Source organism: Phalacrocorax aristotelis, chromosome 8, assembly GCF_949628215.1.
Source record: "Phalacrocorax aristotelis chromosome 8, bGulAri2.1, whole genome shotgun sequence".
NCBI lineage: Eukaryota > Metazoa > Chordata > Aves > Suliformes > Phalacrocoracidae > Phalacrocorax > Phalacrocorax aristotelis.
This window is the reverse complement of record NC_134283.1, coordinates 32,112,734-32,125,458: the sequence shown is the minus strand read 5'-3', so window position 1 is coordinate 32,125,458 and position 12,725 is coordinate 32,112,734. Positions and strand designations below refer to the sequence as shown.

The 12,725-nt window shown below is 51.9% G+C and overlaps 1 protein-coding gene, 1 long non-coding RNA gene and 1 other non-coding gene across 12 annotated transcripts in view; all 3 read right to left on the bottom strand.

Moving 5' to 3' along the window:
* The window catches only part of MATR3 (matrin 3), a 28,031-nt gene extending 26,492 nt beyond the window's left edge, over positions 1-1,539 (bottom strand). For 2 of the 10 annotated variants that reach the window (XM_075102241.1, XM_075102246.1), the window contains exon 1: positions 610-750. Coding sequence is in view for 2 of the 10 variants with exons in the window: in XM_075102247.1 (XP_074958348.1) it covers positions 777-839 (63 nt within the window). In the remaining 8 variants the exon portion in view is untranslated. Of the gene's footprint in view, positions 1-415; positions 751-776; positions 857-1,285 lie in introns of those variants that run through there. The other 8 variants (XM_075102248.1, XM_075102247.1, XM_075102242.1 and 5 more) reach the window with 8 other exon arrangements.
* A 2,282-nt stretch (positions 1,540-3,821) lies between these two features.
* Positions 3,822-5,598, bottom strand: LOC142061340 (uncharacterized). Its single transcript, XR_012662116.1, has 3 exons — positions 5,471-5,598; positions 4,841-5,072; positions 3,822-4,140 (listed from the first exon to the last, which is right to left on the bottom strand). It is a non-coding gene; the product is annotated as an uncharacterized LOC142061340 (long non-coding RNA).
* Positions 4,300-4,500, bottom strand: LOC142061685 (small nucleolar RNA SNORA74). The gene has a single exon (XR_012662210.1). It is a non-coding gene; the product is annotated as a small nucleolar RNA SNORA74 (small nucleolar RNA).
* Positions 5,599-12,725: the final 7,127 nt, after the last annotated feature.

Here is a 12,725-nt window from a genome sequence, read left to right as displayed (position 1 = left end):
CGAGAAGAGACCCCTCTCCCGGCCCTCGGCAAGCGCCTGGGGGACGGCTGGGGGAGGGGACCGCCGCCGGAGCCGGCCCTTCCCGCCGAGCCAGCGGCGAGGGCCGGGCGCAGGGCTTTGTTGGGGCCCGCCAGAGGCGGCGCGACCCGGCCGCAGTACCGCCGGGCGGCGGGCGGGGGCGCCGGATGGCGCTGCAGAAAGGCCCTGGGTCAGACGCGGGGCCGCCGCACCGCCGGGCCGGACCCGCCGGGCCCGCCGCTCCCGCATGCGCCGCCGCCCGCCCCGCTCCGCCCCACACCCCGCGGCCTTTCCTAACGGAGTGTCCCCTCCCCGCCCCCCCTCTGCGGAGCGGCGGCCGCCGAGGCCGGTCCCTAACATGGCGGCGGGCCGGGGGCCGCCGCAGCGCCGCTCCTACCTGCGGGCCGGGGGCGGCGGGGAGGCAGGGAGGGAGGCGGGGAGGGAGCGACCGCGGCGGCGGCGCCTCCCGTTCGCTGTGGCGGCGGGGGAGGGGATGGACGGAGGGAGGTAGAGAGACGGCTGCGCGAGCCCCGCTCGCGGCTCGCCGCGCTCGCGAGCGCACGCCCGCCCGCTGCCCGCCCGCTCACGTGCCCGGCGGAGGCCGCCCCGTTCCGTTCGCTCCGGTCCGATCCAGTACCGCTCCGCTCGGTGGCGACGGCCTCCCGTGCACCCCGCCCTCCGTGTGTGGATGTGGCCAAGGGGGTGAGGGGAAGGAGGGGCCCCCAGGCCAGATCTCGCGAGAAGTGGGAGCCCCTCACCCTGCTCTCGCGAGAGTCCCGCCGCACCGCGCGGCGCCGGCCCGCCGCCCGCCCTCCGCTCATTGTCTGCGCGCTCCCGCGGGGGCGGATGGGAAGGCGCGGGGGGCGGGGCTTGGCACCATCCGCCTGTCCCCGCCCCCTGGGGGTGGGTGGGGTGCTCTCTGGGGACCGAGGGTTCGAGGCTGCTCTCCATCCTTTCCGCGCTTCCCGCCCGTCCGGAGCCGCCGTCCCCGCTGGGGCGGCGTGGGGTGACGGTCCCGCGTTCGGTCCCCTCTGTGCCCCAGGCTCCCCCGGGAAGAAACGCATCCCCAGCCCCGGCAGAGGCGAACCTTCCTCAGACAGGGCCGGGGGTCCCCTCAGGGCCCATGCCGGCCGCTGCCTCTCCCGCTTTCCGTGACTGGAAACGGAGGAACGGGCAAGGCGAGCCGAGCGCTTTCGCAGGTTTTTGCTCGCGATAACGCGGATTCCTCGCTGCCACTTGGCTCCTGCGACCCCCAGGGCGTTGTTACCTTTGGAATAGGGCAGACACTCATAGTCCCGGCGGAGCACTATGCCGAGCTCCTGGCAGCCGGTTTGGCCATGCTCTGTCAGCTCGAGCCTAAGGCCTGCTCTCCTCAGCAGGCTGAAGATGTTACCATCTCCAAATTTAAGACGATGGGCTCTTGATGCCTATTAGGTTCATTAGAAGATTCTGGCAAAAAAAAAAAAAGCCCCACAGCTTATGTGGCAGGCTTTCCTTTTCATCTAAGCCAATGTTGCCACCTCGCGCTGGTATGAGGAAAGTTCATGTTCCCTGTGCTCTCCTTAAATTTGTTGATTTTATGGCCAAAGTAGTACTCGTACAATCGGGCAAATACTATTCATGATGTGAAATTTTTCATAGTCAAAATCTTTCCAATTTAATTCTGTGTCTAAAGATTCAGTCTCTCCATCATCTTGGAAGCTGCTATGTGCCGACAGCTTTTCAAAGGTGAGGGAGTGTGGCTGAATTCAGTCTCCAGGGGAAGAGAAAAATCTGCCTCTTGAATTCATCACAGGCTGATTTTTCTTCTCTGTATGTGGTTGGAGAGCACAATGAAACAATAACACAGAAGGTGTTTGAAAAAAACGGGATTGGTACAAATACATGTTGAAATAATATGAAAGCACTCAGAGAACAATCACAAGAAATGCAGCTTTCTTAACAAGCTCAGGATTGTTAAAAACAATTAAATGCTCAAAATCAAACACATAGATCTAAGTTAACAATACTTGTGGGCCCAGTACTGCAGAGCAGTAAAAGCAGAGCAAAGCACCTAGATGAAATATAAAGCAATCCGGTCACTTTTTGTCCTGTAAAAGTCATATACAGATTGCAAAACATACAGTGCTAATAAACAGAATCATAAATCACGTTAGCATTTCCTGAGTACAAAAGCGGGTCTTGTTCCACTTCCCTGGCTTTATTTCAATGCCAGCTTTTTGTTCCTCTTGGACCACATGGGTTCTCTGGGTTCTCTCTCCATTTCCTTTGTTGTCATTCAGTCAAGGCACCAAACTGGCAGCAAGGTGAATCGTTGTGACCTTTATTGATCACGTTCGTGCTGCAGAAGGAGCCATACAGCGCTGACCAATGCTACCCTGCTAACGCAGCTGCTGCGGTAAGACACTGAGCTCCAGTTCCCTAAGCCTGTACTCTCACCAATCCCTGGAGAACATTTATGATGTTCCTATGCTTCTCTTTCCCAGGATGTGCACAAAGCCTGGTGGATTTGGGGAAAAAGTGCTGCCCCTCCAGCTGTCTGAGAGTTGCAGGGCCTCAGAAGAGCTCTCACAGTGCGTAAGGTGTGCAGGGAACGTGCAGGGAACGGAGCTCTGCAGCTGTTCCCAAGCTCTCTGGTGGGATAATCGCTGCTGCCAACAGCAGGCGTGCTGCAAGCTTACCCCAACAGAATCCCTCTGTCCTTTTCTACTGCCTTTTTTGTTACAGCACAACCAGGCCTGCAAGCCTTGGGTTCAGCCCCGAGATGAATGTAGTAGAGCTTTATTGCAGAAACAGGTTTTCAAGGAAATAAGCCAGTCATATTTATTGTCCACATAGCTTTGTGTGGCTGACAGAGCATGTATTTGTCATGTTTTGCCCATTTCAGAAGTACCTGGTACAGAAACAAGAGTCCCCTGGCACAGCAAGCTTGTTTCTTGGCAGTCAGCAGGCAGAAAGCCTTTGCAGTGAGAGCTAGAACCCACACCCACCCTGAGGGCAGCCAGCCATAAGGACACCCAGTGCTCCCCTCCTAGGTGAGTACTGGGAAAGAAGATTGTTGGGCACAACGTAAATCCATAGGAAACCCGGGCATTAGTTTTGCAGGTAGAATTTGCTCATATAGAACCAGTAAAGTTATATTTGTGTACGTCACATGCTTCAACCGAGACAAAATTTTTTCCCAATAATGTTGAATACTTTGACAAATATTTCTGGATAAAGTGTAACAAATGGACATTCAAAGATCAGCGATATTCAGACGGCAGAAGTGCTAACAAATAAGCGAGCAGTGCCAGGGACACTTAAAAAATCAGGAGAGCCCTAAAAAACCTCAGCGCTGTATTTCATTTGTACAGAACTAACATGACAGAAGTACCTATTTGACATAAACCATCAATAACCTGGGAATAATCTGGTGCATGTTAGTGTTTTATCAAAAGCCTCACGTTTATGAACCCCAGCCACTGACAGCCTAAATACGTTGACAGCACTACACTCCCGCAGACAGCATGGTGTACAGCAGCAGTCTCATGTCCATGCGAGTTTAACTTGTACACAGATGGCACCGTAGCATTTATGACAGGATAACTGTAACGTAACGTGACCAAAGACCATGGAACCATTTTTAAACGCCCGTCCTGGCAGCAGAGGCTGTGGAGGAGAGCATGTGTGCACACAGCAGGAAGAAGCACCCAGGCAGCCAGTTCCTGCCTCTCCAGGGCCTCCCACAGACAACAATTCAACGCAACTTTCAAATCCTGCTGTACCCAACAGCCTTATGATATAACGAAAACCAAAATCAGCAAGTTTAAACATAAATAAGTTTAATAAATAGGTCACATTAAAAATATATAATTTTTAACAAGCAGTGGGAGGGTATTAACAAATTGTTTATGTAATTCTTGTTATAACTTGCTCCCAACCATCTCTGATCTGATACTAGATACAGATCATGAAAACAACTACTTCTCCAGTAGTTTCATTTCAGTTGTGGAAGTTTCCATCTTCCCAGTCTCTCAAATGGGGATCTTCAAAGCAGCAGCAACAACTTAGTTCTCTTCTGACAACTATACTGCTTCTCCAGCAAGGCCCCACCTGCAGTAAAACATGCGAACTATTTGCCTGTAATTAAATAGCATACAAAGACAGTTAACAGGAGTATCTCCAAGCACCCCAAATTCAACCCTTAACACTGACCAGTTAGTTAGCTAACCTTCATTTTTATATAAAAAATGCAATTTTTAAAAAAAATCTGTTACACTTTTTGTTTTCTGACTGCGCATTGTCTGCATCCAATCTAGGATTAACTCCACCGAGGAGTTACTCCACTCTCAAGCATGCAGAGTGCTGCCAAAACCTGGCACCACCTAGCACTAGAACAGCACTGGCAGTGCCAGGAGCAACTCAGCAGCACATTTCTCTCCCAGCAGAATAACACTATCACAGGCACTGAACAGCTATGGGTAGCTGACTACCGCTGGATGAAACAGAACTCAAAATCGAGTTTTTAAAAGGAAGTAGAGGCCCCAAAGTACACCCCTCTGGTGATGCAGGCCTTGCTTCTAGCGCCTCCTCTCACCAGGGCTTCCTCCAGCAACGGGAAGCACCGCCTGCTTCGCTAGACAAACCAGGCGATCTATTTCCACCCCAGAGCACGAAAGCCCATTCACAAGCCAGCAGAAGCCATTCCTTTTACTCAGTGTGGCAGAACGAGCGATCTTTTTGTCCCTCTCCCCTTGCTGCCTCGTGGAGAGGCCTCAACCACGTAGTCTGAAAGGGTCCCGAGCTCTCCCTGGGCTTCCTGCGCAAGTTATTCCTTTACCTCTCCTCTTCACAGGCACAGGTCACGCTACCGGAGCAGTATTCCCCTCCAGAAGGCGCCTCATCTGGCTGCTTCCACTCCCTGAAAAACTTGGGGGTTTTCATAAATGAAGGCCACCGGTGAGGACCCATTACCTGAGGGCTGTATCTTCCAGACAGCTCTTTGCCACCCGAGACCTCCCATTTACAGCGATCCTTTCACACACGCTTGTGCCGCAGATCAGCTGGAAGCCCTAAAGAGAGCACAAGAGAAACATCACTTCAAATATTCAATTAATTAAATCTGCATAAATAGAGCTAAACAGTTGGAATCTGGTTTGCGGAAGGGGGAAAAAATCAAACCGAATAATAGGCTGAGAAATTACTTCTACACGGCACAGCCTGAACACGTCACCCCCGGGTCCCAGTGCCTCAGAGGTTATCAGTCAGCGCGGGCCGCCGGGCACGGCGCCTTTCGGCCATTAATAACAATTAAAAAAAAAAAAAAAAGAGGGAATATTTCACGTGGCGGTTTCCGTTTCCAGATCCCTGGGGCGGGGTGAGACACCGCAGGTCTCCAGCCCCGGTGCCCCTCGCCTCACGGCGGTCGGGGCGAGGGGAGTCCCGGCGCCCTCACCTCACCTCACCTCACCTCATGGCTGCCGGGGAGGCACACCGATGCCCTCCCCTCCCGTCGCCCGATGGCGGCGGCGCCGCCGAGAGAGGCCAGGCCCCGCCGCGCTGCCGAGGTGGTTCCGCAGGCGCCGCCCCGCTCGCCTCGGCCGCTCCCTCGGGGCGGGCCCGGCCCGGCGTAGGTCGGGGGCGGTGGCGGGGCCCGGGGCAGCGTCCGCGGGGGCAGGCTGGGCGGCAAAAGTCTCAATGAACTCGTGAAAGAGAAGAAAAGGCCGCGGAAGCGGCGTGGCTGTCCATCATCCCGTCTGTTCGGGCCCGAGAAAACGCTGGTGTCGAGTATTAGTTTGTATCTCATCGTGCAGTGCTTGTAGGAACAAACACGGTGTGTCACCATCTCCAGTCCCCAGCGGTGACAGTCAATTAAGGCTATAAAAGTGCTTTTCACCAGAGCCCAGCTTATGCCCCAAAGCTGCTCTGCAGTTGGGCTGGATGTTACAGCCATGGTACGAGCGGCAGTAATGGCCAAGGGAAGCGGAAATGGCTGACACAGCACATTTGCAGAACTTTTCTTGCAGCAATTTACTGAATTTTCTTCTCCCTCCCACAGTACTGCTCTTTCTTTTGCTCCGGGGACTGGTGTGCAGCACAAATGCTGTTGACCCAAGGTCCGATAGGTAGGGAAGAATAACAGTACTGATCGTGTACCACCAGAGATGGAGAACAGATGGCATAGGGCAGGCAATGAGTCCCTGGGCATGGGCGGTTTCAGAGCTGAGGATAACAGTAAAGCATTACTCTTGCTGTTGCAGGAGCTCCAGACTTTGGTTACACCATGGTGTGTCCCATCCTAGGCTTGCAGCACACGTCGTTTTGAAGCATTACAGCTCCACGCTACTGCAAGTCCCTCGAGCGGATGAGCTGTGCCAGCAGAGTGGTTCATGTCCTGATTTAACACATCCTGCTAATGTACGGGAGCAAAATCTCTCAAATGTGATCCCTCCTATAGCCTGTAACTGAGCATTTACTTGACAGGGGTTAAGCAGGCTTCTGGAGCCTGTTGAGTTGCTTTGAACACAAACTGCAGGGCTGCCTTGGGATGCAGGGAGTTCAAGGGAGGCTGTGTATAGACTAGAGGAGCTCTTCTGCAGGCTGGGTGTGCTTTTGTGGTAACTTATATCTCTAATCTGGCTTGAAACAACGCGTATCAGTCCCTTTAGTCCCCAACACGGCACTTGAAGGAGAAAAGGAGGATGACTTAGCCTCCACCAAGCTAAAATGAACAACAGGGCAAGCAGGGATCTCGGTATCAAAGAACAACATGTTTGCTACATCAGCTATGGCCTGTGAGAAAGGGAAGGCCAACACGCCTAAGCAGTTGAAACCACCATGAAACTAGCTCTTGGATAGTCAAGCCAGTGCTGTGGACACTTCTGGGGTATTGATGCAGACAACTGCCCATATCTCCCATCCCCAGGCCTGGAAGGAGGCGGGAGGTCAGGCAGGAGGACCTGTACCCAGCCAGCTGCTGTTTCCAGTCACACTGTGACACTGTGGTTGTGCTCAGCTCTGCAGACCGGTGCCTGGCCAGGCTTCTGCAGCACTGACTCCAAGCACAGCATTGCTGGGCTCAGCCTGTTTCAGAAGCCCTTTCCCATCCCCTTGGAGGGATGCAGCGAATGTAGAGAGGACGTTCGCTGGGAAGCTGTGGCAGAAGAGGGCTTTACTTGATACCCATGGCAGAGCCATTGTGTTTCACCTAGTGTAACACCTTTTATCCAAAGTTCACAAATAACATGCAAGCATTTGTTTGAGCCCCCTTTGCCAGATGAGATAAACCAATGCTCCAAGCCCAATTACTAGAGGGGAAAGCTGTGCAGGAACACAGGGAAATCTATGCTGTGAAGTGAGAGGCTGGTCCTGGCATCGATTGTTGCAGAGTTCTGGTATTTGGCATTCAGAAAGCTTTTGAAGTATCTCCCTGGTCCTGCTGAAAATGTCTTGTTATAAGAGGCAAGGCATATTATTTTGGGCCCCATGCTGCACTAATGAGTTCTACAGCTTTCAAACTGGAGCCATTGCTTAGGCAGCGTGCTCTGGGTCTTGGCAGAGCTCATCATCCATCCCCAACTGTAAGCACGTGCCCTCAGCCAGAGGCAGTAAGACCTCCAGTAATAAAACCGTGAAGAGCCCTCTGTGTTGCTATTACCTGTCCCTCCACCATAGTAGCTTTTCATCAGCCTTGGATCTTCTGAACTGGAGAAAACTGCTGTCCTTCACTAGGTTCATCATTAGCTGAGAAAGCACCTAACGCTTTACTCCGCTCAGCACCAGCCACTCTCCCCACACACTGCCATGGCTGTCCTGGGCAGAACAAGCCTGGCACTTTCTGGGATGAGGCAGGGGCATGCTGCATCAGCGAGGAGCACCCCACACATCATGGCCTGTGTGATCATCCCTGCATCCAGGAAGAACAGCTGCCAACCTTGGGCCAAAAAAAGACCAAGAAGCCTTTAAAAAAGACAGGGATAGGGGCAGATGATTGCCTGAGGCAAGAGAGAGCTCCAGCTGAACATTGGTGGCATCCCCAAGTTCTGAGAGCCTACGCTATGGGAAGAGCATGGGGGATGTATCCTAGCCTTTTCCCAGAGGTGTTTGAAATGTCTCACTGGACCACAAAGCCCAGATGAAACACTTCCTTTGAACAGATCCCAAGTGAGTGAGGTTTTACCTACACTGCTGTGCCCGTCCATGGACACACAGAGCACTGAGCCAGTGTTAAGGTATCTGACAGAGGCTGGGGAAGGTATAGCCGCATCTGTCTCACAGCAAGGGATTTGGCAGGACTACACTTTTAGTCTGCTCGTTTCAGGGCAGGCTTTTTGCTGTTGGCCTGCCCGCAGCCATTTCTGAGCTGGCTCTTCCTGCCTTGTGCGCCTGAAGTGCACTATCAGGGGTAAGCAGAGAGCCACCTCACCTGCGCTCCAGTTCCCATTAGCTGGTGCTTGATTTAATTTTTTTCAGCTTCACAGATCCTGCCCTGGTTCTCCACACCCCTGCATGTGCATCCCAGCATCGAGGTCAGTGTGGATGGTTACAGCAAAGTTGATCTTGCTGAACTCTCCAGCTTCAATCTGGGAAGAAAAGTACCTTTACTATTTGGATATGGCTCTTTGAAGCAGAGGTCCTTCCACTGCAGCTCATCACACAGGTGGCACTGTGTCCTTCCATGCTGAGAAGGAAAATTAGCCCTCAGAACCCAAGGAGAGACCCAAGTCAGATTCTTCAGCCTGGAAGAAATTGCTTTCTTAGCCAGATAATTGTACTAGAGAGAGAAATGTTAATGGAATGTATCATTTTCACTCTCTCAAAGCAAGAATAGGTACTTTTCTTTCAGAAACAGATTTTCTCTTGGGCCCCGACTTGTTAAACTGGGGTGCTTCTGGGCTTTCTATCCATCTGAACAAGAGCCATACAGTTCGTCCGACTCCAGAGGGGACCCCGCAGTTTCCACTTCCCAGCTATCATCACAAGGTGGCATTACAGACTTAAAAGCTGAGCCGCCTCTGCTAATGGTTAGAGAACTTTTCCAGACCCTGGGGTGTCCAGCCCCAGAAGAAGCTGTGGACTTAACCCTGCCTCCTGAGCTCCTATGTCAGGTCTAGCCCCTGACACTTGCTTTTCATCACCTTCTTTTAATGTCATGGTTGTTCTTTAAGCACACGGCATGCAGACTGAAAACATGCAGCCGTTACTCCTGTAACCTGTGAGCCATCTAATTGCACTGATTTAAGGTAGTTGTAGTTTTGACAGTTAACGGCATGCAGAGTGCTTTAATCTTGAGCTAGAACAACTCCAGCTCTTCTGGGCCCTACTCTGCCCCCGAGGACACACTGCTAATCAGACCAAGTGGTGAAGTAGTTTAAGATGTGGCTAAAGGGACCCAAGGGCAAATCATGAGTGAAACGCAACTGACTCACTTGGTTGCAAAGTACTGTCAAATTTAGTACTCTTTTTTTTTGCCTGAGAGTGATTTGGGAGAGCCATGATAAGACTTTCAAAAATTTTCAGCTTTAAAATAATAACAAAAATACAAAAATCACTCTTCTAAGATATGTTTTTTTTTTAAATAAAGTTTAGGTTCGAGTTAGGTGCGTAAAGTCCCAGTGCCGTGTATTATTCCCTCTGTATCCCTCCTGCTACCTCAGGCCTCTCACAGGGTGCAGCCTGCCCACCCGTGGCACGACCCACAGCCAACAGCCACGGCTCAGCTTGGCCCCACTGGTGAGCAGGCTCCAGCTCCACACACTGTCCCATCAGCTCAGCAGACGGCATCAGCAATGGCCTTGGCTCATATGGGAGTGTGCTTCCCTTCAGCCCTTGTCGCTGCCATCAAAGTAGGCAACACTTTGCCCAGGTCAGACTACAATAGGTGTGCTTGCTTGCTGGGTAGTTTTTGTTTGCTGAGGGTTATGTGCAGCTTGGATCAGCCCCAAGGGACCAACAGCCCTTACTGATGCTGACCAGCCTCACCCAACACCCCTACACCCATAGATCAGGAGCCCCATTTAACCTCACCCCTGGAGCTTCACTCTTCCTATAAGTGATACTGCAGGAATGCCTGCCTCCAGCCCTGCCCCTGGCTCTGCTCCAGGATGGACCCCTTGGCTCTGCACTGCTGGTGGCTTGGCTGCTGGAAGGACCCTAAAACATATTATTGTAGCTGTGTCACTGACCCTCTCTTCTAGATAAATTTTGGACCTATGTTGTAGCCACACCTCCAGCCTTGTCCTTGGCTCATCTCTTCTTGTTCCTGGGTGGGCTCTGGACCTGGGTTATTGCAAGCCGTACCTGGGACTGCTGGTGGATCCTGTAACCAGCACCAGGCTGTGCTCAGACCTAGTGGAACTGTGTCTGCTGGTGATGGTGAGATCTCTGCTGGGGTCATCTTGGTTTCCCTTTCCTTAGTGAGCAGCTGGCCCTTCCTGCTCCCTCCTGGGCCCATCATCTTGCAAGAGATTAAGTGCAAAACCTCTTAGTCTCTACACTGACCCTACTCCCCGTGAACCTTCCTGGGGCCTGGTGGGAGGAAGTTTTCCCGTGGTATTCAGTAGCTATGCCGGGAGAGGAAGATGCAGGGCTGGGTTAATCTGAGGCTTGCTGTTGGATGCTCAGGCTTCATCTACTGGTTGCGTTCTGCGAGAAGCGGCCGTGATCTAACTGTATCTCCTTCCCTGGCCAAGGGCCCTACAGTGTCTTACTGGGGCTTAGTATTTGTCTTGATAGATCGGTGGCTGTGCTGTCTCCTGGGGTGACAGCTGCCCCAGGGATGGCAGTGGGGCAAGATCTGTGCTGAGCCGTCTCTGGGGCTGTGGCTGGATGAGTGTCTCTGGGCAGCACAGGGAAATGCTGGTCAGGCTGTTCCCTTCACTGTGGAGCTAGAGAGCAATCTCCTTGGCCCAGAGGAAAGAGCAATCAAAAAAGGTTATATAAACCAAAATCAGCCTGCTGGAGGGGCGGACGCACCAGCACCAAGTGCAGTGCCAGTCCACATCCGTCTGGGCAGGAGCATGCCCTGCCTGCTGGGAGAGACCTGCCTCCCCTCCCTGCTGGGAGAGCCCTGCCGCCCCTCCCTGCCCGCAGCCCCTTTCTGCAGTTGCCCTCCCTCCAGGCCTGCCTGGGTTTCATCTTGCTGCCAGAGCCTGGGTCTTTTTGTTGTTCAAAATGTGCTCAGGCAGCACGAGGAGCCTGTGCAGTTCCCCTCTGTTCTTGGCTGAAACTGCTGCAGAGCAATTTCTTTTTTCCCTTTTATCTCTGGCAGAGCCCTGGAGCTCTGCTCCCTTCCCCTCCCATCCCTCCTGTCTTCCTGCTGAGCTCCCCCTGGCTGAGTCTCCTTTCCAGGTGTCCCCTTCCCCTTCCAGCTCCTATTCAACCCCCATTTCTTCTCTTCTCTCCCTCCTTCAGTGCTCCCATCTAGAAGACAGATTGCAAACTGTAATCCCTGTTACTCAGTGCCTTTCATCCAATGGGTCCTAAACCACTTTCTCAGCGTGATAAATGTGATCTGCTAATCCTATGGAGGGGGATACACCCAGACACAAGCCACTTCTTGGATCTTTGGCAGATCCCATGGCATCAAGCCGCTGGGTCTCTCAGTCGCAAATGTACAAGTGATAAAGTAGCTGCCTTGCCCCTGAGCACAGGCGTCACAACTTGCTCCACTCCACCAGACCCCATTCATCTTAGGGATTTACATATGCAGCGTGACTACCCAAAGCAGATCTTCCTCCTTTCAGTGGCCCACCAGGTCCCTTTTCAGCAAGGAAGAAGCTATTGGGGCAAGCAGTAAGATATGGGATTTAGCATGTGGAAGAGACCTGGAGGAGGGTTTACACAGCACTGACCTGAGCACACAAGTGGGCTGTTCTGGATCTCTAATTACTCTAAATTATACCATGATAATAAAACCCAATTACTCCGAGTGCCATTGTGCTGGTTTAATTCTGTGAGGTCTTACAAAGCCTGACTCAAGCCCTAGGGGATTTTAGCCAGTGCTGGCACTGGGAGCAGGGTGCTGTAAGGATGGCCCATGTATCCTGGGACTGGGTGGTGAGTAGAGATGAGTGGCACACCAAGAAATGCACCAGCCCAGCATTTTAGAGTAGAGCTAATTAGAAACAGCTTATTCCATTAAAAAAAAAAAGAAGAAATAAAGAAGGAAAAAAACATTCTTAATTAGGACAGAAACCCCCAGATAGGCTTTTTCTTTAAAATAGCCTAAAAATTTCATTTTTGCTTTTATTTGAAAACTATTTTTGCTCTTCAGACTGTAAGATAAAACACATTTGAATTGATGATGCATTTTACAACAGAAGTATATCCTTTTCATCCTGGAAATGCTGAAATGGGTTGTTTCAAAATTTTCAACAGTTTACCCCCCTTTTTCTAAACCCAAAATTTTTAATTTAGCTGAAATGTCTTTTTTTGAAAGGAAACTCTTGATTACATTTTTTTTCCCAACAGCTTTAATTAGAATTAACAATGACAGCTGATTCTTAGCTGGTGATAAACAGCTGGACTGAATCCACTCCACAGCCCTCTCTGCTCTGGGACTTCCAAACAAGCTCCAGCACTAGCAGGATTTTAACCTTCTGCAATATTTTAGCCTTGTCTAGTCACTGGAATTTATTTTTCTTTCTTCCCCGCCCCCCCCCCCCCCCCCAATTTCTTCTCTGAGGATTAGCTTTTACCAGTGCAGCATCTCTAACAGTCAGGGA